The 27,801-nt window shown below is 56.0% G+C and overlaps 5 protein-coding genes across 5 annotated transcripts; all 5 read right to left on the bottom strand.

Moving 5' to 3' along the window:
* Positions 1-949: 949 nt before the first annotated feature.
* GMORB2_6692 (enhancer of mRNA-decapping protein 3) lies at positions 950-3,293 on the bottom strand (the record flags this gene model as incomplete). The annotated part of the gene is made up of 3 exons (XM_035468662.1): positions 950-1,924; positions 2,025-3,073; positions 3,176-3,293. The coding sequence occupies 3 exons, from the start codon at positions 3,291-3,293 to the stop codon at positions 950-952; spliced, it is 2,142 nt and encodes a 713-aa protein (XP_035321796.1).
* A 1,055-nt stretch (positions 3,294-4,348) lies between these two features.
* On the bottom strand, positions 4,349-6,955 carry GMORB2_6691 (ATP-dependent DNA helicase PIF1; the record flags this gene model as incomplete). Its single annotated transcript, XM_035468661.1, has 2 exons — positions 4,349-5,592; positions 5,659-6,955. 2 exons carry the CDS (start codon positions 6,953-6,955, stop codon positions 4,349-4,351), a joined length of 2,541 nt encoding a protein of 846 aa, XP_035321795.1.
* Positions 6,956-7,636: 681 nt separating this feature from the next.
* GMORB2_6690 (uncharacterized protein) lies at positions 7,637-10,750 on the bottom strand (the record flags this gene model as incomplete). The annotated part of the gene is made up of 4 exons (XM_035468660.1): positions 7,637-8,516; positions 8,794-9,118; positions 9,616-10,399; positions 10,691-10,750. 4 exons carry the CDS (start codon positions 10,748-10,750, stop codon positions 7,637-7,639), a joined length of 2,049 nt encoding a protein of 682 aa, XP_035321794.1.
* Positions 10,751-14,618: 3,868 nt separating this feature from the next.
* On the bottom strand, positions 14,619-17,344 carry GMORB2_6689 (cullin 4; the record flags this gene model as incomplete). Its single annotated transcript, XM_035468659.1, has 2 exons — positions 14,619-16,526; positions 16,742-17,344. Coding segments are annotated over 2 exons (2,511 nt in total), but the record flags the coding sequence as incomplete, so codon positions are not given.
* Positions 17,345-18,322: 978 nt separating this feature from the next.
* On the bottom strand, positions 18,323-27,513 carry GMORB2_6688 (serine-protein kinase ATM; the record flags this gene model as incomplete). The annotated part of the gene is made up of 7 exons (XM_035468658.1): positions 18,323-18,342; positions 18,399-20,851; positions 20,908-25,423; positions 25,450-25,491; positions 25,824-27,200; positions 27,374-27,421; positions 27,477-27,513. The coding sequence occupies 7 exons, from the start codon at positions 27,511-27,513 to the stop codon at positions 18,323-18,325; spliced, it is 8,493 nt and encodes a 2,830-aa protein (XP_035321792.1).
* Positions 27,514-27,801: the final 288 nt, after the last annotated feature.

The raw sequence follows: 27,801 nt of genomic DNA, 5'->3' as shown, positions 1-27,801 counted from the left end.
ATGCAGTCGACGGGTCGAGACCCTGTTCGCGAAGCGGCATTAGGGGAATCCGAGGTGCCCCACGTGCTTATAATAAATAAAATATTGGACGGGGGGGGTTTTATTTCCATGGAAAAATTTTAGGATGTTTTTAATTTTTATTTTTTAATTGTCCTCATAATGTTGTTACGGTGCTCGTACTACTCTAATACTACGTAGGAGTAATATTCCCATAGTATGAGTGTATTACCTGTCCCGGTGTGTACCTCAAAAAGAGAAACATTCAGCTCCTCTCCCATCGAGTTACAAGGAAAACTTACAAGACACTATGGCCGAGTGGTTAAGGCGGCACCCTGCTATTAAACCAAGTAGCAATTCAAGGTGTTGGGTTCGCCCGCGCGTGTTCGAATCACGTTGGTGTCGAGTTATCTTTTTTTGTGGTCTTTCCAACTTTATTTCCCCCCCGCTTTCTTTCTCATAGTTCCTTTCCTTCTTTATTATTTTTACTTTTACCCTTTTTTGTTTCTTTCTTTCTTTTTTTTTTTACAACGTCATGTAGAAATATTGTTATGATTGTTTTTTTTTTATAAAAAAAAAAAACCATACACATCAACTTTTATTTTGTCTTTGCTTCCTTCGTAAAACTACTAATGACAATTGTACAGATAACTGCTGAATAGAGGGAAATAAAAGGAAGAGAGACCCGATATAAAAATGGAAATGGAAAATGGAAAATGGAAAAAGAAAAAAACACACACACACACACGCATACACGCAAGACTCCTAACTCACCATGTGCGCAATCGCTAAAGAGACCAGAACAAGAGTAATCAAAGCAAAAAGAGAGAGAGAGAAAGAAGAGAGAGAGAGAAGAAGATATATATATATGCATCCCTCCCATCCTCGTGAACCTTGAGAGAGAGTGAGCAATACATCACCGACATGGGAACATCAACATCCTCGGCTCAGCTCAGCTCAGCCCCCTCTCAAACCCCTCAATCGGGATGGGCCCTTGTGCCCGGTACTCCATCCTGAGGACCCAGCTGCCGTCAAAGTCGATGCCTCTGCGCATCTTGGTCCCGGCCTTCTTCCACACGGCACTGCCGAGCCCCATGTCTGCGATGAAGAGCCGCCAGTCGTCCTCGTGCGCCGCGTACGCCAGCGGTTCCGGCTCGTCGTCGTCCCCCGGCGGCGTCACGGCCTCGAGCAAGCCGCGCTTGGGTGCTCCGATCGACACCACGTATCGGGGCTTGACGAACAGTGGCCCGCCGTCGATGACGGCAATCTTGCCCGTCGTCGCGTCGATGCCCGACGGCATGTCCACGGCCAGCACAAACGCCTCGTTGCGGTTGGCCCACTCCATCAGCTCGTACACGCTCGCCTGGTCGCCTACCCGCAGCTCGTCAAACGACATGGCCAGCCCCAGCATCGAGTCGATGATCAGCGAGATGGGGACCCGCGTCCCCGATGCCGCGTGCCGGCGCAGGTGCTCGAAGAACTCGTTTTTGCTCAGGACCTTACCGCCGAAGCCCCGGTACAGGTCGATCTGCCGGCGCAGGTCCTCGAGCAGGTCGCGCTCCCGCTCGATCCCTACCAGGCACACCACCACTTCCACGTTGCGGTTCCGCAGGTGCCGTGCCGCCGCCAACGCCCGGATGCTCGACTTGTTGTTGCCGGCCAGGAGCACCGTCGTCGACCCTTCCAGCTGCGCCGCCGCCGTCGACCCGGACGAGTTGGCCAGTTCGAACCGTACCTTGATCGCCGGCTCCGACAAGGCGCTGAACACCACCTCGGCGATGCCCCGACCAGCGTTCTCGGCCATCAGGTCGTCAGTGAAGCCCAGTTCGTTGGCCGCAATGTTCTCGATGTTGAGCATCTGCAGTGTCGAGATGGCCTCGACCCGCCGGTTCGACGGCACCAGGTACAGCCCCGGTTGAAATGCTTGCTGCGTCGACCTTTAGCCTCCTCACACTCTCTCTCTCTCTCTCCCTCTCTCCCTCCCCCTCCCTCTCCTGTCGTATGATTCCCAGAGGACGGACACTTACAGATGAGTTCACCCGGCTCAGCGGCTGGCCACCTGCCATGGCGGTGCTGGCCTTGCGCGACTGCGACCGCCTCGACATTCGGTTCTTGCTGTCAGGCCTGCGCACGCCATTCGCCGAATTCCTAGCCTCCCGCCCGCTCATGCCGGCGGCGTCCTGCAGGCCATCGTCGGCTTCGCTGTTCCAGAAGTCGGCGTTCTTGGCGATGGCGGCCGGCAGGTCCAGCACGTTCTCCGACGGGTGCAGGTTCTTGCCGCCGTTCGTCAGCGGCTTGGGGCGGCGGTTGTGTGCGACGAGGCGGCTCGCGTCGTCGACCTCGTCTTCCCTCCTCATCTGGTCAAAGATGGTCCGCTTGTCAAACTTGGCCAGGTTGTTCTCGAAATCGAAGTCACCCATCTCCTCCGTCACCTCGGCCGACTCCAGCCCGTTGTCGCCGGCAGCCTTGCGGCCCCTCGCACCCTTCTTCAGCGAGCTGAAGGGCTGGAACGACGCTGTGCTCTGCAGCATGGGCGTCTGCCTCCAACCCTTGCCACGCCCAACGCTGCCGCCGCCGCCGCCGCCGCCGCCGCCGCCGGGAGGAGGCGCGGCGTCGGATTCCTGACCCGCAAGCTGCTGCTTTGTCTGCTTGTTCTGCCGACGTCCCTTCTTCTTCTGGCCCTTGCCCGTCACGGTGCCGCCGGACTCGTTGCCTGCCGCGTCCGCGACGCGCACGCTGCCCATCGACGCGGCCACGTCCGCCACGGGCGTCATGGGGCTGCTCGACGTCTGCACGGCAAACTGCGAGGGGGAGGCGGCTTGCAGCTCCGCAGTCTGGGAGACGGCAACCGGGGCAGGAGGCTTCCCCAGGCTCAAGATGGCCGGGTCGACAAAGGGCTGCGGCGGCGGAAGCGGCGGCGCAGCGGCGACGGGGACGGCATCGGGGACGGCATCGGGGACGGGCGACTGGTATATCGTAGGCTTCGGCAACTCGGGTTTGATCTCGCTCAGGTCGGCAATGTTGGCCGCATCGATTCTCAGCTCGGGCACCCAATTCTTGGTTCCGGGCATGAACACTATATCCCCCAAATGTCAAGACGGTCAGCTACGGTGGCGGCCGTGCCGGCCACGCCACGCCACCCGGTCGGTAGAGCGGAACTCAGCAGGGCGGGACTCACCATTCGTCAGCGTCAGGCCGCTCCCCGCCTCGACATCCCTGACGGTGCCGTGAACATGATAGCCGGCTGGATCCCTCAGGACCACGCGCATATGCAAGCCGATGAACTGGGCGGCCATTCTGGGCTGAACGGGATCGCTCTCCCGGACGGACAAAGATGCCTGGTCCGTTCAGATGAAGGCGGCGGCCCAGGTATAGGTTTGTCGTGCGTGCCTCGACGGCGGACCCCCTTTTGTAGTCGGCCCCGTAACTCTGATATCAAGAAGTCATTCGTCGACGGAGGACTTTCTCTCTTTCTCTCTCTCCTTTTCTTCTTTCTTCTTCCTTCTTCCTTCTTCTTTTTTTCCCGCCCTGTATGTGTCGTATCGGGCGTTGTCCCTTTCGTGGGAGGGGCGGGTAGGGCAGTTGGGCAAAAGGTCGCCTCTTTTTTTTTTTTTTTGGTTGCCTTTTTTCTATTTTATTTCGATTTTTCCCCTTTGCCGTCGCCGCTGTGCGGGGAGGAAGGGAATACGAACAAAGAAAAAAAAACCAAGACTCCACAGTATCCAGGACGCTCTTGGTCTCCTCACACTCGGAAATAGAAAAAGTGTGGATGCGAGGGGCCGAGGGGAAGGCAGAAGCGAGAGATGTAGTCGAGAGAGAAGGAGAGGGAGGGAGAGCAAGAGAAGAAGTTGGTGAAGGTCGAGGTGAGTGGATGGATGGATGCAAGATTGCGGCGGCGGCAGGTGCCAATGGTGTAATGTAAAATGGCACACTGACGTGGTGGCTGCATCCACTTATCGATATGCTCCTTCTTTCTTCCCTTCACACTCAAGGACTCAAGGAGGATCAAGGCCAGACACAGCTTTCAGCGCAGAGATATAGAGCACAGGAGATGGTAAATCAGTCATCGTCACATCGATAGAATACCAAGTAGTCTTATGGTTGTATTGCATGGGAGGATTGCTTTCTCTCTAACATGTCTCTTTTATTATTTCATTGCCTGCACTTTTGGGCTCTGAACAGCATCAACAGTTCCGCCCCCCTCCCCCCAAAACCTCCATCACGATGAAGAATGATATCAAGACGCCCTCCCAGATGCCCATACACCCCCGTAAAAACACACACGCACAGAAGATGCGACGAGAGGGGGGGGGGGGAAAGAAGAAGAAAAAAAGACATGCAATCATGATGCTCAAGCAGCCCCCTTGCGGTTCGTGATGAAGTCCCCGATCGACGACGACTTGGGTCTGTACGATGCCAGCGCCTCCTCCACGCTCGGGAGCTGCTTGTAAAACTCGCATACCCTCGGGTGAGCCATGACCTTGCTCTTGTTGAAGTGCAGCACCTGCAGCCCTTGCTGGCTGACGGCTCGGCTGAGCGCGACGTAGGCCTGCCCCTTCTCAAACACCCTCCCCAGGTCCACCGCCACCCGCTCCAGCGTCTGGCCTTGGGCCTTGTGGATCGAGAGCGCCCAGGCCAGGATCAGCGGGAGCTGCGTCCTCTTGGCCTGGACCTCGCCGTTGGGCAGCTCCACCTTCCACTCCTCGGGCTGGCACAGGACCGTGCGCGAGCTTCCGTCGACCGCGATGAACTGGACCACCGGGTACTTGTTGTCGCCCTGCGCCGACGCGCTCTGGAACTGCTGGAGCTTGGCCCGGGCCTTGGCCAGGGCCGCCGAATCCGGCGCGTCGTCCTGGCCGAGGCCCATCGACATCTCGAACGACTTCTCGTCCGAGAAGGCAATCACCTTGCCCAGGGATCCGTTGACGAGCGACGCGTCAAAGTTCTTGATGAGCATCACCTGCGCGCCCACCTTGAGCTCGATGACCGGAGGCGCCATCATGTTCTGCAGGAGCTTGTCGCGCACCATGGGATCTCCCGAGTCCGCTGCCGCGAACCGTCGCGCCTCCCCCGGCAGCGCCCGCAGCCGCGACACGTTGGAGTGCTCCACCTGCGCCCTCGTGGGGAACAGCTGCGCCATCTCGACGCCGTCGTCAAACTTCAGCGGCCGCGAGAGCGCCCTGAAGGCCTGCTCCGTCTCGGTGCTTATCCTGCCCAGGCGCATCTCGTTGAGCATCTCGGCAAACCGGGGGTCGCGCTGGCGGAACACCTGCGTCAGGCCAAACGTGTAGTCTACCGACGTGCTCCACGTCGTGGCGTCGAATGCAAACTTGACCTCCCGGTTGGCTCCGGCGTCCGGCACGGGCGGCAGCTGGAAGAAGTCGCCGGTGATGACGAGCTTGATGCCGCCCCACGGCCGGCCGTTGTTTCGGATCAGCCTGCCGACCTGCGACAGCTTGTCGAACAGTTCGCCGTCCACCATCGAGACCTCGTCGATGATCAGAAACTCCGTCTTCAGCCAGCGGTTCTTGGCCTTGGGGTTTCGGCGTATCTTCTTCACCAGGATGTTGGGCGGCTCCTTGCCCAGCCCGATGCCTGACGGATACGGTTAGCAGTGTGGTCCGACAGATTCCGTCCGTGTGGGGAGGGCCCGGTGCGTACCCGCGAAGCTGTGCAGGGTGATGCCGCCGATGTTGCACGCCGCCAGGCCGGTGGACGCCGTCACGGCGACGCGCTCCGGGGCCCTGGCGTGCTTTTCCTTGAGATCCCTGATGATGGCCTTCATCAGGACCGACTTTCCTGTCCCGGCCGGGCCGGTGAAGAAGACGCTCTTCTGCTGGTTGACGACGAGATCCCTGACCATGTTCTGCTCCGGACTCAGGGAGATGGCGGCGTTCAGGGCCGGCCCGGGATCCTTCTCGGACCCGTCTCTGCTCTCTCGGCCGCCGGCTTCCTGGGGCTGGCGCTGATTCTTGAGCAGCCGCCGCTGCTCCTTTATAGCGCTGGCAGAAGGGTCCAGAAAGTCCTTCCGAGCGCTGTGCGCAGGCGTCTTGGCGACGGACGGCTTGGCGGCCGGCGGCTGAGGTCCATCTCCTGCAGGGGGGTCCAGGAACGACGCAGGAAGTGTACGCTTCTTCGGCGGCGGCGCCTTGAACATGCCTTCGTCCTCACCGGAGGACCGGCGTTTCAGCGAAAGGGACGGGGCAGACGCCGCATCCTCCTTCTTTGGGGGCTGCAGATGTGACGGCGGCGACGAGGACCATTCTACTTCCTGCGTGGATCTCAGAGGAGGAGGAGGAGGTATATTCTCCTTGGCTGCCGGCTCTGCCTTTCTCGGCATCGGTGGTAGGGCCGAGGGTGCCTCGAAGTCCAGGTCCAGATCGGCGTCGTCGCTGAAGTCATCCTCGAGGAAGAAGACCTCTGGCTGGGCCTGGGCCTTGGGTATCGTGTCCGCTCCCGGCATCGTCAGGTCAACCACGTTGCTCTTGCTGTCATCGCGGATCGGTTGTTCGTCCCGAAACGAGTCTCGATGGCTGTACAGCGAAGCAAGGTTCCCCCCTTTCTGCTGTTGCCACGATGCTGTACGCTGCCATTTCTGTGACAGCATCCGCTGTTGTTCTTCGTTTTCGGTCCTCGCCGACGCGGCGGCGGCGGCGGCGGCGGCAGGCCTGCTGAACTGGTCTCGAATGTCCGAGTCGGCTGACGGCCGGGACGGCGGCGGATTCGCCCCATAAGCCTTGGCGGCCTTTCCCAGCATGTTGACGTCGCTGCTGCTGGGCGTAGTGATGGCGGCGGCGGCGGCGGCGGCGGCAGGACCAGCGGTGTGCGGGTAGAGTCGGCGTCGGGGTGTAGGCTGGACGGCGTAGGCACGAGTAGGCTGCAGGAGCAGGAGCAGGGGCAGGCTATGACGACGGGTCGACGAGGATCCAAGCGGTAGGCTGATGGAGCCAGGCGTCATAGAACGATGGTCTGCTCGTATATGCGTCTGGATCAGTTAAGATGGAAGGGGTTGTCGTGTCGTGCCGTGTCCGTGTCGCGTCGCGTCGCGTCGAGGGCAATTGACGACCGGATGGTTTAGGAGCAAAAGACGCGCCGACAAGCCAAATCTTTCCGAACGGACCCCTCCACGATACATGTGACCCTGACCGCTGCTGGAGAGCCGGGACAGAGAGCGATGCGAGAGGATCTGTGGAGGGTCGGTAGCGGTAGTAGTAGTAGTAGCGGTAGTAGTAGTGGTGGTGGTAGTAGTAGTGGGTAGTGGGGAGTGGTGTTTTGCTCTAGGTTGCCTTCGATTATTAGTTGAACGGCATTATTGTTACTTACTAATACTCCGTAATCCGTACTCTGTGGGGGAGGAGGGAGAGTGGGCTTTGTCTCGGGGTGAGACGCGTTGAGTATTCGCTATTACTACGTACGAGTGTATGTACAAGACGGTCCCTTGCTGCCGCGACGACCAACGCTATGAACATACAAGTATGCAAATGATATATAAAATATAAATACATATAAATACATGATACTTAGGGGGGGGGGATATCAAAAAAATTCACCAAGATGAAACAGATACCGGTCTTTGTGTGTTCCAACTGTGAATCATCTCCTTTACCGGTACATCTCAAGCTTTTGTATATCCGCCGTCTCATCTCCGGTACGATGCCTCCTCACGACCATGATACGGACCGCTTCTGCCGGACCCTACCTGGACGTCGCTGGCCGACCCCCCTCTACCGTTTCCGTCCCTGTCAGTCCTCCTAGCGTACCTCCTGACCTCGCTCGGCGGCCTAGGCGCCACCTTGTCATACTCCTCGTGCTCGCTGCCAGAGGGGTAATAGTCATCATACGCGTCACGACGCCGCGCCGAGCCACGGTCCTGCCCAAGATGGGGGTGTCCTAGGGCCATCATGCCAGAGATGTGGCCGTTTGCTGGGCGGCGTGATTCCGGCTCAAGGTGCTGCCGACGATTTTCTGGCACAGCTCTAGCGCCGGCGCTGCTCTCCGGCGCAGTGAACCTTGCAGGATGCCTGCTGGGGGCGCGGTGCCTGTCATCTTGCCGTGCCGACCTGGGGGGGCCGTCCCCGGCGTAGGAGCAGTCTGGGCGGTTGCCCCTGGGCCTGACGATCCTCAGTTCGTCCTCGGGAGGATGGCTGATGACTCTGCGAGGATCTTGAGCCGGGACGTGGGCAGGCCGTCTCCCCGTGTCCTGCCGCGGACGGTAGCCGTCTTCGGCCCCCGATAGCGTCTCCGCATCCCTGTAATCTTTCGGGCGTCGGGACTGCTGCTGTGCCACTGTTACTCGCCGAGAAGGTGGTTGGGTGTGCTCCCTGTTGGAGGAGGCCCCGTAGACTTTCGGCGGATGAACCCTGGCCGAGATCTGCTCGTCGTCGATGTCAAGGTCTCGACTTGGACTTCTCGCCTTCTTGGGCAGTCTGTTGTTGCTGGCTTCAGAGTTGGGAGACGAGAGGGGCGTTGTGATTTCCTGGTCGCTGTCGCTGTCTGACTCAGAACTCGACACGTCACTGCTGTCCGAATCAGTTTCTCTGGGCGCCTGTTGGCGGTGCGGCTGCGACCTCTGAAGCGCGGGCCCGGGTGCCTTCCATTCGTTGCTGATGATTGGGGGGGGTTTGGCGAGCTTCTTGCCTCCGCCCGCCTTGGGCGTCGCCGGATTCGTTTGCGTGTGATGAGTCTTTGGTGGCTGCGGCCACGGGACCCGTGACGCCGGTGGTGGTACCACCGGTGTACGGAGAGCGGGAGCGGGAGCGGGGGCCGCAGCCGGCGGAGGCGGAGGGTCAGCGTGACCCGGCGGGGCTGGGGGGCGAGGATGCGCGGTGGGGGCAGCCCCGGGGTGGACAGCAGGAGCCGGACCAGGGGTCGGACGAGGAGGCGCTGGAGCACGGCCACGGGCAGGCGGGGGGGCAGGGGCAGCAGAAGTAGGAGCCGGACCAGGGGTCGGACGAGGAGGCGCCGGAGCACGGCCAGGGGCAGGCGGGGGAGGAAGGGCAGCATGACCCGGCGGAGCTGGGGGGTGGGTATATACGGGAGAGGCAGCCCCGGGGGCGGCAGCAGGAGCCGGAGCAGGAGTCAGACGAGGAGGCGCTGGAGCGCGGGCAGGGGCAGGAGGAAACTGTGTTTGGAGGTTCATGTGTGGTTGGTCGACCTGAGGCGGTCTCTGCTGAGGGTACGGTTCGTTCGGAAACCCATCGTTGACGGGGCAGTTTCCTCCGACGAACTGAGGGGCTGATGTATGAGCATCTCGTTGCTGGTCAACGTGCTCCAGCTGGTAGGTGGCCTGGTTCATCTGTGGCCTTGGGGCATGTTGCTGCGGTCTTTGCTGCTGCGGTTGTTGTGGCTGTTGTTGTTGTGGCTGTTGTTGTTGTGGCTGTTGTTGTTGTGGCTGTTGTTGTTGTTGTTGTTGTTGTTGTTGTTGTTGTTGTTGTTGTTGTTGTTGTTGTTGAGGTTGCTGTTGTTGATATTGCTGTAGCAGCAGTTGTTGTTGAGGTTGCTGTTGTTGATATGGCTGCAGAAGCTGTTGTTGCTGCTGCGGTTGCTGCGGTTGCTGTTGTTGATGTTGTTGATATGGCTGCTGTTGCTGCTGCCCATATTGAGGCATGCCAAACCCACAAACGTCCACGGCGGGAATGACGGTGCCGTTCCCCTGTGGCAGCTGAGCTCGAGGAAGCGGTGGTTGCTGCTGGTTGCTGGGCGGGTAGGGGGGAGCCTGCTGGCGCATGTCGACGCGCTCCGTGGACGGTTCGTCTCGTCTGCCTTGCTCCATCTTATACATCTCCAGGCAGTTGACTTCTGTCCGTGGCACCCTCTTGAAGTAGGCAGTGACCGCGACCAGCTGCGGCTCGCGCTCTGGCTCGGGGGAGGAGGAGTGGGAGGAGGGGGAGGGGGACTTCTTAGACGGCTTGCGGGGTGGTGCGAGGAAGACTATTGCCTTGTGGTCGTTTCGGTACCTGCCGTCCTTGGGCCTGGTCCCGTGCTTCTCCCTGTACTTCTTGTCCTTGTCCTTGTCGCCGCGCTTGGGTGCCTTGCTCCGGGGCTTGCTGGGCTCGTGCTCGGCCCGGCGCTCCTCATATTCGGTGGCGATCTGGGCCAGGAAGGTGTAGAACCGATGGTCGGTCTCCTCGTCCTCCATCAGCCCCTGCACGTCGTCGAGCTGGTCCCTGAGCTTTTCAGGGAGGCACCGTTTCTTCTCCTCCACCGGCTCGGTATACCGGCTCAGCCAGCAGACATGGCGTGTCGCTTCGCGCTTGGGCGCGTCGTGCTGCATGGTGCGCTCTACCTTGACCCACGACGGCGTAAGGGCGTATCCACCCTCGTCCACATCGTTTGTGACATCGGCCTTTTTCATCCTGACAACGATGAAGGACGAAAGTCTCTCGCGTGCATTCGCATCGGTCTTGCATTTTTGACTCAGATCGACAATGTCTGTCTTGATGCGAGGGCGTCTTTCTATCTGACGACGAGGATGAGTTGTCGGGCTTGCTACGTCTCCCTGCTGTGCCCAGTACCGGCCGTCGTCTGCGGCATATGGAGACATCTGCGCGGTGTTCTGGGATGCGTAGCTTTGATCATAGTGAGGTACGGGGCCTGCATCTCCCATGGGAGGAGGCCGGGGGGTGGCTTGATAGCCTTGCTGGTGGTGTGTGTGCGTGCCCATGATGAGGCCATCGGGCGCCCGGTTCAGTACAGGGTGACTCTGCACCGGACGTCCAGGAACGCCCATCGGAGGAGGGGAAATTCCTGACATGGTTTTGGTAAAGTATTATATGATTGGCAGCTTGTGTGTGTGTGTGTGTGTGTGTAGTCGCGAAGGGGTTCGTTGACTTGGTAGTAGTAGTAGTAGTAATAGCAGTAGGTACTCTCAAGATAGTTATGAATTGGGGGGAAGAAGAGAGACTGGGGATATGGCCTGGTAGAGAGTACCAGCGACACTTTTTTCATGCCAAAGAGCCAGCATGGAGAGACGGAGAAACAGGAAAGCAAAGGTCCTTCAGTCGGCGACGGCTCTTTATATGTCGCAGTCCTAGCATCAGTGTGTATCAACACCTTTCTCGACGTGGTGTGGCCATGGGATTACTCGAGTTACCTGGTTCAAGTCTGTTCGGTCGGGACGTATTAGTTCTATTCGTAACCCGGTCTCTCTCTCCTCTTCTATCTCGACCCCTCATCCATCGTCGGGTTGTGTGCGCTGCCATGATAGGTACTGCGCAGCCGTTTCCTCCAAGGTGGCTGACATGGGACGCATTACAACATAGGCATGCACACATAATCAGCAAGGACAGCTCATCGTCTCTTCCTACTGGTCTGCGGACCGCCAAGACGAGGCAAAAGGCAGACAGAGTGAGGCGGCCATCCTTGGGATTCAGGAAACTGGAGGAGGGAGCGTTGGAGGTGTTGCTCTGGCAGCTATTGGTGTGTGTGTGTGTGTGTGTGTGTGTGCTGCCATGGCAGTTATCTTGGTTGTTCTTTGAGAATCCTGAGCCCAACATGACTCATCCCATCATCCCATCATCGCCACGACACTATACATTGCAGGTAACACAGCAGAACGTCGGCGGCACATGTGTAATATACTCTCAAGTCTCAAAAAATGAAAGTGATCGGAAGAGAAGAGGCTGTGTCCGTATGTAGCTCATGGTCAGCATGTCCCCCCGGGGAGACAAATCATCCCTTCACGAATGGTGAGTTCGTCGACCATGGGGTGGCCGCGTGGTGATAGGGATGGAGGCTCCCTCACACCAGTCCCGCCAATCGCGGTGTATAAGGTTCCAGAACTATGCTGAAGCCCAGTTCACGCACCTGCCACGATCTTACCTGCATCGAAGTGCATTGCTCGAAGTTGCAGGTTCCGGGGACGAACGCTCACAGCAGTTCGATTCAGCAGCGCATCGCCAGAAAAACATGTTGGCTATAATGTGTCCATGTGATGATGGTCAAGGAGTACAGTAATAGTACTGCTGCATGTATGATACTCATACTACTGCGCACCACACCCACCACGGTGCTTTTTTCTTCTCCTGACCAGTCTTCTGAGCCGTCAACGGTGCTTGGCCACAAGGCAGACTTGGTAGGATGGTGCGTACGATGGTGCGTAGGATGATGCGTAGGATAAATCAGTGAGTGACCTTGACATGTATGCAAGATGTCCCGGCGGCTGCGTACAGGGGACAAGGAAACGTGCCGACGTGTTATTTATGTATGCGACGCGCCAGCCTGAATGCCCATGCAGTGCTTGATGCAATGCACGCACTGAGTCGGCTGATGGACACCAGGGGTCCCTCTTCGGTCCCTCATCTTGTCCGAAGCAGCAGACGCCGCTGACTTCCCCGTCTTTGCTTCCTCCTTCTGGGGCGCTATACGGACAATTCGGGCCCAATCTATTCGATCCCTGGCGATCGGGGAACCCTACGTCGTCGAGGCGTTGGGCTGAGCTAGCATACGATAGATAGACCGGGGACGCGTACTCTTTGCTGTAGAATATGCATCATCACCGCTCAGGACCTGATAGGCTAGACTCCCGATTCCGGAACGAGGCTTCAGAATTTTCAGATATGAAAAGGGGGTGCCACTGACGCCATACCTAGAGTCTTGGTACATGCTGAGAGCTTGTTGACCGAGGGAGCCGGGTGGCCTTGTGCTGCAAGTCATGATGTCACCATGGGAGTAAACAGAGATAAAAGCTGGACCGTGTAGCATATAACAATATAGTCTCATGCCGTAAGACGCTATCGTATCTTCATATCCTTTCCTCGTTCGTGAGGTCATGGAGGGGAAAGATGAAGATGACTTGCATTGTAAGATGAATCAGAGAATGTTGTTCCGTTCAGCCTAGACTCGTTGACAGCTGTACACAGATGATGAGTGAGGCGTACCTTCCTACATGCACCCCACCACCACCAAAGGCCTCCTGAGTCCTGACTGCTTCCTGCCGTGATCTCTACCTGCTGTGCTCCTTCCCTTTTTTCTCGTGACCTACTTAATACTAATTAACACTAATATCAATACTGCTAACTGATAATAATACATGATAATACCCACCCACCCACCCACCCACCCACCATCTTAGTAATGAGGACGCATTATGCCCTGTACGTAATATTATCCTTGTCCATCTTCACATTCCTCTCTCTACCTGAGGTGACTCGCTGATTCTCTATTCTCTCTCTCTCTCTCTCTCTCTCTCTCTCTCTCACTCTCCGTCGGGTACCCAAGAAGGAGGGAAACCAGGATCCCCAAGGAAGTCAAGAGGAGAGACAAGCAGCAGGAAGCAAGACAGAGACCTAAGAAGTGATGACATGCAATAATCTGTGGAATCCATAGAGAATTTGTAGGGAGGAGTTATACAGGACCCATAGAGTTAATCACATGCTAGGAACCAGCTCTAAAGCTGATCTAAAGTCCTGAGGTGAAGTAAGAGGAAATGAAAAGAGGGATAGGGATGAATGGCTTGATGATAGTATAATCATTGATATAGGCTACGACCCCTACCTTGAATCCCTCCCACCCAACCCTTGTACATCTCTCACACCCTCTCCTCCCTGCCCCTCCTCTGCACATGTACGATGAACCATTGCGTTGCACGATTATTCCCACGTCCTCTCCTTCTGCACTTTCTACCTGTCGCGCATCGGTTCCCTTGGCCTGTGACCGGCGAAGGTGCAGCACCGCACACTGTTGATCCCAACCTCCTCACTCGTCCTTCACTCGTCCTCACGAAGCTCTCCCTCCTCAGCTTGACGTGAGCTGGATGATGCCGCATCGGTCCATCCGACCACACACACTCCTCGCGGTACCGATACATGGTTGAGAAGAATGCTTGACGACTTGTAGGCTCTTTTCACATCTGATGCATCTCGCCACGGGTGACCGTGTTTCTGGGACCCGGGGGGGGGGGTTCTTCTAGTCTATCTGGGTCAGCTGGTGAGCTGGCACTCGGGCGCCAGATCAGGTATCCCCGTCATCCTGCAGAGAGCACGGGGTATGTGACTTGGAGTATTACTCGAGTCAGGAAACACATTGGTACTGATATCTGCTGCAGAGGTTCTGGGCAATACGACTATACACGGTCAATGCTCGTGTTGCCATGACGGATCTGATCTAGATCCCATCCTTGCCTTCTCAACCGCTCCATCTAAACCCCAGTCTCGCTCGACCCGCCATGGAGAATAGCGGGGTCTCTACGATCTCCCCGCAGTTCCCGACACTTGATCGTTCCTCCAGGCCTTCCTACAATCCGCAGCGTAGAGAAAGTACCGTCAAGTGTTTGTGCCCAGAACTCCGAGAAAAAAAAGAAGAAGGGAAGGAGGGAAAGATTGCGGCATTACTTTTCATCACGTCATATATATTCTCTCTCTCTCTCTCTCTCTCTCTCTCTCTCTTTCTCTCTCACAGAAAATGAAATTACCCCATCTAGCCCGAATGTCATCCATCCTTCTACGCCATATATACGTATGTATTGCCTTCCCTCTCTAGATAATCTTTATCGATGAGACTTGAAGACGGGCGGAATGTCAGCACACACACAAAGAGAGAGAGAGAGAGAGAGGACATGTACATCCCGTAGAATTTGAAAGATGGGATTTGGGGGGGGGGGGAGCCTCAGTTGTCTCTCACCTTTCAATCTCCTTCTTGATAGCAGCCGGCTCGACGCTGCCCCTCTTCTTGGTCATGTTGATGACTTCGGCCTGAAGGTCGGGGTGGGTCATGGTCTTGCGGCTCTTCATGATGCGCACAATGGCGGCCTGGGTCTCGAACCTGCGGTCCTGGGCGATGCGCTCGTGCGTGGCCTTGTTCTCCTCCCTCGTCTCCTTCTGCTGGATCTGGTTGATCTTGATGCGGTACTTTGCTTCGTAAAAGGCCCTGTTGAAGGTGAAGGTGTCGGACTCGCCGACCTCGCGGCCCTTGGGGTACTTGGAGAGCACGCGGACCTTGGCGCACGCCAGGGACTGCAGCGTCCTGTCCAGGTCGCCGCCCCTGAGGCCCGTGCTCTTGGAGATCTGGTCGTAGCCGAGGGCCCCGTCGTTGGGAACCGAGTTGAAGAGCAGGAGCACCGCCGCCTGGTATGCCGACACGACGAGCTCCCTGGCACCCTTGGGGAACTTGGCCTTGAGGACGCACTGCGCGAGCGAGTGCTTCCACGACAGGATGCGGCCCGTGTGCTTGTTCTTGTAGAAGGCGTCGAAGCGCTCCGTCTCCGTCGCCACCTCGTCCGGCAGGCTGAGCTGCACGTCCGGGTACGACGGCCACGCCGCGGCCGACAGCACCATGACGTGCAGGTCCACGAGAGGCTTGCGGTCTGGGCCGCCGCCGCGGCACCACTCCTCGTAGGCCTCCATCTCGTCCCTGGTCAGCTCCTGGTCCTTGAACATCTGCTCCAGGTTGTGCGTGAAGTTGGCGCCGCACTCGCCGCGCAGCTTGGCCAGCATGCTGCGCTCCGCGTCCTGGCTGGCGCTGCGGCTCAGCAGCAGCCTGCGCGCCAGGTGCTTCTTGTAGAAGGCCTCGAAGGTGTCCTTGCCCTCGATGAAGCGGAACAGCTCCAGGGCCTGGTCCAGCTGCCTGTTCAGCTCGGCGTCCTCGTCGGCCGTGCTCGCCTGGCCCTCCTTCTCGGCCGCGGCCCGGTCCTTGACGTCGGAGAGGAGCGAGGTCGGTAGGGCCTTCAGACCGCCCCGCAGGAGCATGTCGATGTGCTTAGCAATCATCTCGCCAATCTTGGAGGTGCCAATGTCCCAGCAGCCGGCCACCTTGCGGTCGTTCATCATGCTGCCAAAGGCCTCGCGCATGCTATACAGGAGCTCGTCGTCTTGCGAGAAGGCGTCGCGGATCATCAGGTCCAGCGAACGTCGGAGGTCCAGCAGCCGCACAACCATCTCGTCCCCCCGCTCCTTGTCGCCGATGACCTGCGACACGGCACCGCGGATGTAGTCGGTCCAGGGCTGGCGCAGCTGCTTCTGGATGCCCGACAGGCAGAGGAGCTGGTACAGCCCCTTCATGGAGTCGACGTCCTTGCTGGCCAGGAGCTTGGCCATGCTGTCGGCGTCGAGAAGCTTGCCGGTGTAGTCGTTGATGGTGATGGCGTGGGCCGTGTCCATCAGCTGCCTCTCGGTGGCCGACTCGACGGCAAATTCGAGGCAGCGGTAGTGCTCCTTCGTCAGCAAGCTCTCGCACGCCTGGATGTAGGCCTTGAGGCTCGAAGTCGCGTGCGAGTCGACAAAGTCCCGGAAGAAGGGCTCCGACAGCTCGAGGAAGACGGGCTCGAAGTACTTGACGTAGACGTTGAGCACGTACAGCATGCGCAGGCAGCCCTTGAGCAGTGCGGCGTCGAAGCCCTCACCCGTACGGTCGCTCTGTATCAGTTCGCACATGGCCGTCACCGTCTTCTTGCCGGTCGAGTGGGCGTACGCGGGGCCCTGCGCGGGGAATGCCATCTTCTTGAAGTAGGATATGGTCAAGTCGTTTATGGAGGGCAGCTTCTCGCGGAGGAGGTACGTTCGGTCAAGATAGCTAAATGTCGAGCGGACAAGAATCTGTAGTAGACGCAGAGAGAAGTCAGACAGGGACGCCAAGGTATATGGAGGGTGTAGGTCGGTGGTAGCAGTAATAGTAATAGTAATGATAATGATAGTAGTAGTTAGTAGTAGTAGTAGTAGTTAGTAGTAGTAGTAGTAGTTAGTAGTAGCAATAGTGGTATTGGTAGTGATGGTGGTGGTGGTGGTGGTGTTGGTGGTGGTGGTAGCATTACCATTTGTGTATTCCACGTCTGCCACTCAGACAAGAGCCTGCTGGCCGTCTCCATGGTCGAAGTCCTTGCCGACCTCTCGATGCGCGGCAGGATGACGGTCCGGACATGGGTATCCATGCTCTCCCTGAGCGTCCTGTAGACCTTGTCGGCGTCGCCCCTCCTGCACAGGTCCTCGACGCCACGGTACAGCCTCTCGAGCGGGACGGCGGGCTTGCACGAGGAGAAGACGGCGTCGAGGGCGTCCCGGAGGTCCCTGTGCGTCCTCTCGTAGTGCTGCTGAACCTGGGCGTCGCGGTCGGCCGAGGCGGACGTCCTCAGGTTCTTGATCACCAGTCTCCTGGCGCCGCTGTAGGGCTGGAAGACGGACGGCGAGGACGACGGCAGGGACGACGGCAGGGACGACATCTGGCTCATGTCCACCGTGTCCGGGGGCATACTCTTCTTCCTTCTCGAGGAGGCTTCTGCCGCCGCTGCTTCCGTTGTGGAGAACTTGGCTCGCTTGTTGATGCCGCTGCCGCCGCTTGACGGGACGGGAGAAGATGTGTAGCGAGACCGACGGCGGGAGGGAGATGGGCCTTGCGCGTCGGACGATGCAGGTTGCATGAGTAGCACAAGCGGGTTTTTCTCTTCTTTTTTTTCTTTCTTCTTTTTTCTCTTCTTATCTTAATCGGTCCTAGTATGTGCGAGTTCAGTGAGAGATGTCGGAAGTATGGTCTGCTTCGAAGGAAGACACAAGGTTTCTCTGGAAGAATTGTTCGTAAACGATTCCGTCTCGAGGGACAGACAGCAGCAGCGAGCGGTGATGGCAGCTGGGAGGTGGGGGAAGACGGTGTTGATCGTATCCTTGGGTTCTTGGGTTGTGTGTCTCTCTGTAACGGAGAGGGTTTTTGTCTGCTCCGTCGTGTACATACACATATATATATATATATATCAGGGACACCGAATGTTTGAAGAGTTGCTGACGATGAGTGACGGGATGGACCTTGGGAAGCATGCAAGCATTGGACCTGAACGTGGGTTCGGTCTAGCCAGGCTCCGTTCCATGGTTTACTATGTCACCCTCCCAGTGCCTCCCACCACCACCGTCACCCCCACTCTCACTCTCGAAGCGCAACCGGAGCTACCATCTTCTTCGTTCTTAGCTCCGACGCCAGCTACCCGGTATCATTTGGGTGCATTTTTGGAGGAAATTAAAATAATAATAATAATAATGGTATAAAAAAAAGGAGGGGAACCAGGCGCATTCTCCCTCGAAACACACCTTATTGACAAGCTTCATAACCATTTCTCATCTTACGCTGCGTGCTCGTATGTCTCGCATCATCTTGAAAACAAAAGCATCATCGATGAGAAGGGATGATGTGAAGTGGGAACGTAAGAACCAATGTCACCATCGCATGCAATCAATACTTTTACTGTCTCCAAGAGTAAAGCGCCAATTCTATTCTATATCATTACATGAACCTCTGATGAAAAAAAAACCAACCATCCTCTCACCGTGCATCGACAATGGAGACTGCCATTCCTCCAGTCTGCGCGTAAAGCCCATCCCCTCCATGTTATGACGATACATGCTACACGTCACGCATATGCTGCCCAGCCTGTCATCTCGTTAGTGGGAGAGCTCCGTAGATCCAGACATGGAGTCATCACTCACCGGAATACAGCATAGCCAGGTTGCACTCATCCATGGCCTGGTTGATCAGGTCGTTCACCGTTGCCGTCACGCTCAGCGTCTTGGACAGCTTCTTCCGTACCACCTCGAGCGCGCGGTCAGCCTCGGAAGGCTCATTGACGTCGCCACCCTTCCTGCCCTTGCTGCCCCCCTTCTTGGCTTCCGCCTCGTTCTGGTCGGCCTCGTCCAGCACCGCATCATCATTCTCCCTGGCCTTCTGCAGCTTGGCCAGTCGCAGGGGCGAGATGGACCACGTGTACAGGGGATCGTACCGGAGCACGTCGAGTATCGTCATGATCGAGTACTGCTCCTCGCGCATTGCATCGAGCGTGAACTCGCAGCACCGCCGGAACACGCCCTCCGTCTTGGTCATGCCCATGCCATCCACAATGTCGCGCGTCAGCCGGAACGGCACCAGCTCGGGAACGGGGAGGATGCGCCCGGCTTCGAACGCCACTCCCAGGTCGATATGCACCACCTCGCCCGTCTTGGCGTCCAGCAGGATATTGTGTCCGTGCCGGTCGCCTAGCCCGAGGACGTGTCCCAGCATGGATATCGCTGCAGTCGTCCGCGTGTAGGCTAGCCTCTTGTAGAACCACTCATCCGGGTCTGCAAAGTTCTCCATAAAGAAGTACCGCATCACCGGGTGGAACTTGTCCGTCACCTTGCGGTACGTCGAGATACGCGTGTCGGTTGAATTGTTCTGCACCCTGAATATCTCCTTACGGCATTGCGATCCCTTGAGATCCGTCGGGTAGTACCTCTCGTGCGCTGGCATGAGGAATTCATGCAGCGGTATCGTGTTGGGCACAAACTCAATCAGCCCGGACGTGGCCGTCAGCGGCAGCACCTTGTATGTCCGGATCCCAAGGCTACGTTGCTGCGTCTCGCGGTGCAGCTTCAAGAGCGCCGACACGGCCGCAAACACTTGCTCCATGATGGCGTCCTGCCGCAGATCGTCGTGCCCGCCCTTGACCAGCTGCTTGTACCGAACACCGTCGGTGCCCACGGCTGTGATGATCTTGGGTGCACTGACTCCCGACGCAATCGTCATCTGCGGCTCCAGCTTGGCAACCATCGGCACGTTGGAGTACTCCTTAGTGACGGATATCTCGATATCCATGGTCGGCGGGGGGATGGGATACCTCATGAGACAGCTGACCAAGTTGTTTGCCGCGACCGAATCCTTGAGGTTCACTTTGATGCCCGACTTGTACTTGCTCGCATTCTTTTCCATGGCAAGCGCGTGGTAGTACTTGCTCGTCTTATCAACCGACAACCAGGCATTCGCCACTGACTTGGTAGCCGTCAGCCGCTGGCGGACCTTTTCCGTCGCTCTGATGCGCTGGAGAGCTACCTCATCCTCGCTCTGGGCCTTAGCCTTCGTCCCTGACCATATCTGATACATGCCGTGGTACGGGTGGTCGACGCATATGTTGTAGACGAGCTCCATGAGGAGTTTTTGAAACGTGTTGTCCAGGTCTTGTAGTCGAGATGTGAGCTGGTTCATCAAGGTAGCAAACTTCCTTGTCGGCACCGACCGGAGATACTTCACAACCGCCTTATTTGTCGAGTCCTCGGCCGAACGCTCCAGCCAGAGAGCGATGAAGCGCAGCGCATCCTTGTTGTGGTCATCCGAGGCAATGAGTGCTAGCAGGTAATTCTCCAAGCTGAGCCGCACGAACTCGCTCCGTGTCTGCTCCACGCGCCGTAGTTCTTGCTCGTCGAGGCTTAGCCACTGCTTCTCCTTGGCCAGGACGTGATTGTACCGGATCCGCTGCTGGCTGTTCTTGGCGGAGTCGATCAGCGACTTCAGCTGCTCCACTTCCGTACTTTTTCCCTTTCTCAGGCTCTGGAGTCTTGCGAGGTCCTCCATACTTGCGGGATCCTGGAGCTGCCCGTCGCAGAACATGGCAAATTGGTGATACACCAATCCAGCCTCCCTTCCTTCGCTACGGCCCCTGAGCTCCTTGAGCGCAGGCTCGAGATACTTCTTCTGGATATCCTGGGGTTTCTCCAGGCGGGCTACTGATACTTGGTGCCCAATCTTAGAGAGCAGGTCGGGTCGGGTGATGGGAATGCTCTGTTTCACGAGCGACGAACTGCGGTCGATGCCTTGGAGTATACGGATTGAAGTGCTCATCTCGCCATAGTCCCAAAGCGAGTTTGCCGCTTCAACCTTGACAGCAGCGTCAACAACAAGACCGTGCTCTTCGCAAGTGGGTATCAGGCCCATGAGCGTCGTCGCCACATTAATCGACTCCTGCGCTGCTCGGTAGTAGCGGTATATGCCAGCCGACAGCAGCATGGATTGCATCTGAGATACCCGGAACTTCGCAACCGAGACCGTTGCATTCTGGATTAGATGCGAGTTTTGTGATAGCATACTCATAGCAGTGCCTCGTGAAGATAGTATCTGACTGACGTCATCGTAGCTGAGAGATTGTTAGCATCGTTCATACCTTCCCTCAACACCTTTGGTGTAGCTTACAGTCCGCGTTTCATCCACTCGCTGCGGGATTTGAACTTGTCTAGAATCTCTTCAATCTCCGACGGGCCCCGTACGTTCATCAAATCATCAAGGTCAGCCAGTGTAGCCAATGCTCCGAGATGTTTTCGGATCGCAGTTGCATTGAGATCCTGGTTCGTCAGTCCGTGCATCGTTCTCTTGAACCCATCGTAGATGGTCGATTGAACCAGTGAAGCGCTTGTCGCCTGATACATGCTTTGGAAAGCCTTGTATGTCACAACTGCATGGTGGTCGCTCGCCACAGGTGCAGGAAGATTCCACATCTCGAGTGCCTGAGCCGTGTGGAATGTACTCTCCAGAGACGATGGAGTTGAACCAATGTTCTGCTGAGTTTGCAGGAGGGAATTCGAAAGGCCGGATAGTCCCAGTGTATTCAGTGTCTTCACTAGACACTGCGCATCCCTACCCGAGGACGGGTTTCGCTGCCGTAGATGGCTATCGTACTGGGCGCCCCGAAAAGCCAGGCTCTTCATGCCTTCGTTCTCATATTCGACACGAGAGAGAACCTTGGACAGGCTCGCGTCTTCGGGGAGACCATAATAAGCATCCGGGTCGTCGATATTCTCAAAGACTGCCAGCAGTGTGTCGTTGACACTTTCTTCTCTTATGGCTGACGATCTCCTTGATGACCGTGTAGATTCGGACGAGGCCAGCTCTGCAAACAGAAGAGATGTCTTGTACATGCCACAGCGACACGCAGCTGATGCCGCCTGAGAATAATCAATATCCAGCCAGTGTGTGCGATCTGCAATCGATGATTCCTTTGGGTACTCCTGAGTCCGAAGATACAAGACCATGTTTAGGAGCTGCTTCATGCCATCTTTGGTTTCAAGCTCGTTCGACCCAAGCCAGTTCCTCATCGCGCCAGAGAGCAGGCGCTTGACAGATTGCTGTTTGTCGAGCTGGAAGCATAATACTAAATGGACCAGGAACGGGAATGCCTTCTGTGCAAACCCCTCGACTCTTGAGAATATTGGCGGAAGAGCTGAGAGAATGATTGAGTCGGAGACCGAGCGTGTGAGATGAATACAGAGCTGTGACAGCCATGATGGAGATGATACCTCCTCAGTCCAGATAGCGCCGTCGCTACTTGATGGCAATGTGCCGTCGTTTTCCGAGGGAGGCAGGTGGTATTTGTCCCACTGAGAGGCGAGATAGAGCGGTTCCCTAAGTGTCTTCTGCGCGGCCATGAGCAAAGGCTCATCGTTTTGAGATACGGCCTGTGATAGTGCTTTCCGCAGCGCAGTCTCCGCCAGGCCGGCCGTGATCGAGTCTGGGCTCGACGTCAGCTGCTGTAGGAGATTCAACAGCCCCCTTTCAGACGCGTTAGATCCGCTGGCTATGTTCCGGTACTGGGAAAGCTGAGTCTCGCGGAGGATTCCTTCCGGAATTTTACCACTTGCCGCGAAAGACCTTCCCATGACCCTGCCAGCCCACGAAAGATAGCTCTCGCTGAGGTTGTGTACCCTGCAGCTCTTCCATATCTCAGCAGCGAATTGAACGGCGGCGCCATCGTTGTCCACAACGTCATCGAGAGCACGCGAAGGAATAGTAAAGTCGTTACACAAGATCCCAAGCGCCACGTCGCGTGCGGATTCATTGAGGAGTTGGTCATGGGAGGCACCGTCCATGAGAATGTACAACAAGAGCTTGCTTTCGGCCGTTCCTTTGGTAGCATTCCCGGACGATTGAACGTGTGCCGCCGACTCTGTGATAGACTTGAACAGATCTCTCTGTGATGTACTCGTAAACGATGCCGAGTCGTAACTCGCCAAGTACTCGGTGAACCACGAGTGAAACTGCTTTGCCTTGCTCATGGTGGCTTTGAACTGCTCCTTCTGTGTCGTGCTAGACTGACTCGACTCCAGAAACACCCTCAAAGAAGCCAAGGTTGACAGCGCATATCCGGCAACAAAGGAGGGAGTTTGGCTGAGATATTCAACTCCCTCATACAGGAGATAATGGCTAACACCTAGCGCGTCATCAGCACATTCCGGATCAACAAGGAAGCTTCTGGTTGAGTTGAGTAGAAGCTCTAAGCAATGTGAATTGATGGCGATCGGCCCAGCCAAGCAAATGAGGATCCGAATCTTGCGGAGAACCGAGCACGCATGCAGTGAGCCTAGGGCAGGATGCACTGTGTTGAGAAGCTTTCTAGCAATCAATGAAACAAGTGCAGGTGTCCAAAGATCGTCAAAGTCAAACAGCATGTTCTCGCAAAGGCGACGAATCTCCACAATCAGATATCTCGCCTTGAACATGGGCTGTTGGTTCGGTGGCAGCTCCGAGTCTGAATGGGATATGCCTTTCATCCTTTGCATGATCTCGGCAGCATACATAAGATCGTCCTGTCTTCGGAAAGTCTTCTCTATCGGGTTGTCCTGGTCGATCAGGTCGAAGAAGATGGCAACGATGTCAACAAAGTTGGTGTACTTTGCTTCCATAAAGATTTGGCTGCTCAGCTTTCTCTCAATGTACTTCTCGCCTCGTCTTTCGTTGCCTCCCTCAAACGCATCTCCGTACATCATGCTGTAGGCCATTGATGTGGCAAAATTCTTATTAAGAAGATCGCTCTCCCGAACCCCAATGCATTTGGCCATGCTCGCGCTTGTCTCATCTTGGCCTCTCATGATGATCAATCCCAGGGCCTCGGCTTGGAAAGAGCGAAGAAGATCGGCGAGGGAGTCAAACCCAAAAACAGAATAAGGGAGCGTATCGATACTGTCCTCTTCGAGCCAGGTATAGAGAAGCTGGCGAGAGAACAGGCCAAATAGCTCCTTTGGTGTGTCCAGATCAAGAGCCTCGGAGACATCGGCGAGGCATCGGGTGGCATGATCTGCCGAACACTCAATCTTCCCAGGCGTTTCAAAGATATGATAAGTACATCTGCGAAGCAAAGTAGGCCACCGACAAGCTAGTTTCGACAGTACCAGTAGTCGGAAGGCGATGCCTGCAGCATTGTCCTGGTCTTTCGGAAGGCTAGCAAGCACGTCCACGAACACATCGTCGTGAAGCTTCAGGACATACAGCTCAAACACACAGGCAATCTTTCGTCCAATGAAGTATTTGACCTCCATCGGGGCCATCTCCAGGATATAAAGCAGTGACGTCCGGCAAGACTCGACGCCCATGTCATTCCCGTACTCATGATCCACGCGCAGCAGGGTTAGCAATAAATTAACCAGTGAAATGTGGGCCTTGGCCGACAAGATGTTTGATGGCAAACAGCGCCGGACGAAGTGCACATACAGGTCCCCAACATCTGCCGCCAGATCTTGTGTGTCATCAAGCCATACCTTGCTTGAGCCCTCCATAACATCAATGCAGAGCGTCAAAGCAATCTCGCAGCATCGGTAATCCGACTCCGACATCACCGCTCCCAGCCGCTTGATGACCTTTACAACCGAATCGTGACTTGCAGCCAGGTCGGATTTGAATATGTCGACCAGGACTCGTTGACATAACAAGAGGTCCTCATTCGACATGGCGATCAACTCGTCGATAAATTGGCTCGGGAGCAGTCCGATCTGTCCCTCTGCATCCTTGATAACCCTCAAGAATTCCATCCGCACTTTTGTGTCCATATAAAACGATCTGGAGTCGACTTCGAGTCGTGTGATTTTCCTCGGGATGGCGGTGACGGGCCCAGAAGTGGCACTGGCTCTACTGACTTGGGAATCAAAATCCTGGTCAATATCCATGATGTCACAGCTGTTTCCAGATGCCTGGTAAGATTCCATCTGATCCATAGTGCTGTGTATCCTGACCAGAAGGTTGAGAAGTGCGGGAGCCTCTTTGTCCAGTTTGTCCAGAGATGCAGCAGAGAACATAGGTATACACGGCCGTACAAGCCGCAGGGTACAGTCTACGAATGCCGGAGGCTCGACTGAAGTAGATGCAAGCCTCAAGCTCTTTTCAGCCAGGACCAGAAGGTCGGACTCCACTGTGGAAGAAGGTGTATAATCGAGGCCCGAGATCTGGGGTATCAGCATGGCCCCAATGATGACGGCGGAAAGAAGACCCTGGAAACGTTCAACAGATATCTGTGTTCCACCCTCGTAGGTCTTTTTGGACCACGAGAGACATAGTTCATCAAGTTCTCTGAGCTTGGGTGAAAAGAGCTCCAGGATAAGCTTCTTTGATGCATGGAAGCTATTTGGATCAGTCAGTGGTGGTGATGAAACCAGATGAGGGTCCAGATGGCCTGGTAGTGGTTCTCCAATAGGAGAAAGAAGGAGGAGATATCGGACAAAGGGTCCGATATCTTCGTGTAATCTCCAGGTCTCACGCAATGACCCGCCGGTCACAGCCACGGGCCCTCCTGGTGGAAGTGGTGCCATTCCACAGCAAGCTCTGAGAAGGTTGACAAAGTCGAAAGGATGGACATGGATTGAGTGGAATGATGCAAATGAAAGTTCGCCTGGCGAGGTAAGTAATATTAGCTCTATCCCTGCAAAGCCGTTGGAGTATCGCCTACCTGGATTCCATCGTAGAAACATCCACCGGATGATATAGTTGCATGTGCTCTGGCTGGCGTTTGGAAGTCTGATGTTGCGAATATGGAACATTCGGAACATCAGTGCCAACGACGTGTCAGACAAAATCGCCGGGCCATTCACATCTGCTGTGGTAACAATGTTGTTGACTTCTTCTGACAGCGTATGATAAGGCAAAAGCTGAGATTCTAATATAACGCGGACCAGAGCACAAGCCGCCCTGCTTGTCCCAGGAAGGCTAACGGCCCTTGTGGCAAGGTGCCAAACTCGCCTCCACGTATCCGTAGTACTGGGCGAGTTGGTTCCCAAAGCACACCTAAAGAGGTCAGATTCGATCTTAAGAATTAGGACAAAAGTGGAGTTGGAGGCTGTACCGAGCACAAGCTATAAGAGCCCAGGAAGAATTGATGGCGTCCTTGTCGGATCCAAGAACAACGAGCTCCCCGAGTAGCTCAGCAGTTTCATTCTCACCTAGAGCGTTTGTATCGAGCAGAAAAGGCACCATTTGAAGGGCTGTACGGCGAGTTCCGGTGTGCTTTGATTTGAGCTTTGTCCGTAGCCTGCTAAATTCTTCCTGGGTGCGTCGCTTTTTTCGGGGCTGTTCATCATTGCCGCCAGATCGGCCGTCTGCCCGTCTACTTGACCTTAGAAGAATCGACTCCAAGATTGCCAGATTCTGGACAAGAGCCCAGTAGCCTTCTCCCTCGATATTGTGTGGCCGAAGCCCAAAGAGAGAGTTCCGCATGTGATTGCCAGGCAAAGAGGATAACGAGAAGGTAACATCGATTAGTTGCAGGCGGACGGCTTCGCTCCTCTTTGAGTATTCTTGCCACAATTGGTCTGCCAGATCCTCCAGGACACTGGCAAAGGTCCATCCATCATTGTGGCCAAGGGTCAAGAACTCGAGGTAGAGGTGGGTGAGGAAAATACACTTGGATATCTCGTTCCTAAGTGCTCTGATAAGCTCGTCTTGCGACACCTTATCCGCCTTCCACCAGTAAGCCATCAGAGGAACAACGCCCTTGACTAATGAACTGGCCTGTTCGCGTTCTTCGCCCTGGAGGCTGGAGAACACTGTGTTCAGGATGGCGAAGCAAAGAGTCTGGACAGCACCAAGACTCAAATGTTTAACTTTGAGTGCCCTGAGAGCAGTATCGACTACCTCTCTGGATCGTTGTAGAATCGGGGCATTGGCGCCCTGGACTAGATATCGAAGACCCTCCAATGAATCTCTTAGTGGGCCCCCTTCGCCTTGTCCCGCCCGCCTCTGAATCGGTGTGGAAGAGTCTGCCTTTGCAGTGGATCTCAATACCAATGGTTCCGGGACAGGTGAAGCTCTAGACGAAAATGCGGAGAAATCCCCTTCTTCGGGGAGCACATGCGCCATGAGCTCAAGGAAGAAATCCACACAGGCCTTCCACGGGGCACCGTCCTTACGAGCAAGTAGCTCGACGTGAGCTGAGTGTGAGAGGAGTTCCGCCAACGCTTTGACGTAATCTTGGAGAAGAGGCATTACAAAATCATCGTTGGGACCTGGCAATACTTGAGTGATGTGATCAATAACGGCCTGCAACGTTTTCGGTCCCAACTTGGAGGTGCCACGGCCGACGGCCATTCTCACGGCGGCAGCACATTTCGAGAGGCGGGAGGAAGCAGCGCTCGAGGTGGCCTGTGATTTCCGTTTATCATATAGGCTGGGTTTCTCGCGGAGAACGAAACTGAAGATGGCCTCGAAGATTTCGTGATAGCCCTTGTCCCCTAGATCGGCGCTACTGCGAGTTAGACATGAAAGGCGACGGCCCGGGACGGAATGCTTAAGACATACAGAGCGGACGACCTATTTCGTGGATTCAGGAGATTTGTGAGCTCTAGAGGCCGTCATCAGTCAAGGAAATCCGGCACGGTGAACTCTGCAGGAAGAAGAAGCCTACCGTCTATGGCCTTCTCGCGGTCCTTAAGTGAAGCAGACTTGACATCCCCTGCGAATATGTTAACATGAGTCCAGGAACCCCAACTTATTGAGCTTCCACTAACTGGCAAGGCTCATGACGGTGGACTTGTGAGACGACATTATGCCAGTACTGGGACCAGAATTACTGGCCTCCGTCACACGGTGTTTGTTCCAGGTGTGGTTGCATTTAATGGCGACCGGCCACCAGCGGTTACACGGATGACAGACAGGTCAAGACGACGCGTCAGGGCGATGATGTGGATGCAGAGCATAAGAACAAATCCGACAGGTTACAGTAGAAGATAGTAATCGTACAGTATCCAATAAATCGCCTTTCCTGGCGATTACAGCTTCAAGCAGGTATCCAACCCATCGGCGAAGTTGGAAGAAAGCTGTGCTGGAGCTTTG

The sequence above is a fragment of the Geosmithia morbida genome, assembly GCF_012550715.1.
Source record: "Geosmithia morbida isolate 1262 chromosome Unknown scaffold_6, whole genome shotgun sequence".
Lineage (NCBI taxonomy): Eukaryota > Fungi > Ascomycota > Sordariomycetes > Hypocreales > Bionectriaceae > Geosmithia > Geosmithia morbida.
Note: the sequence above shows the minus strand (reverse complement) of the source record. Positions and strands in the feature narration are given on the sequence as shown.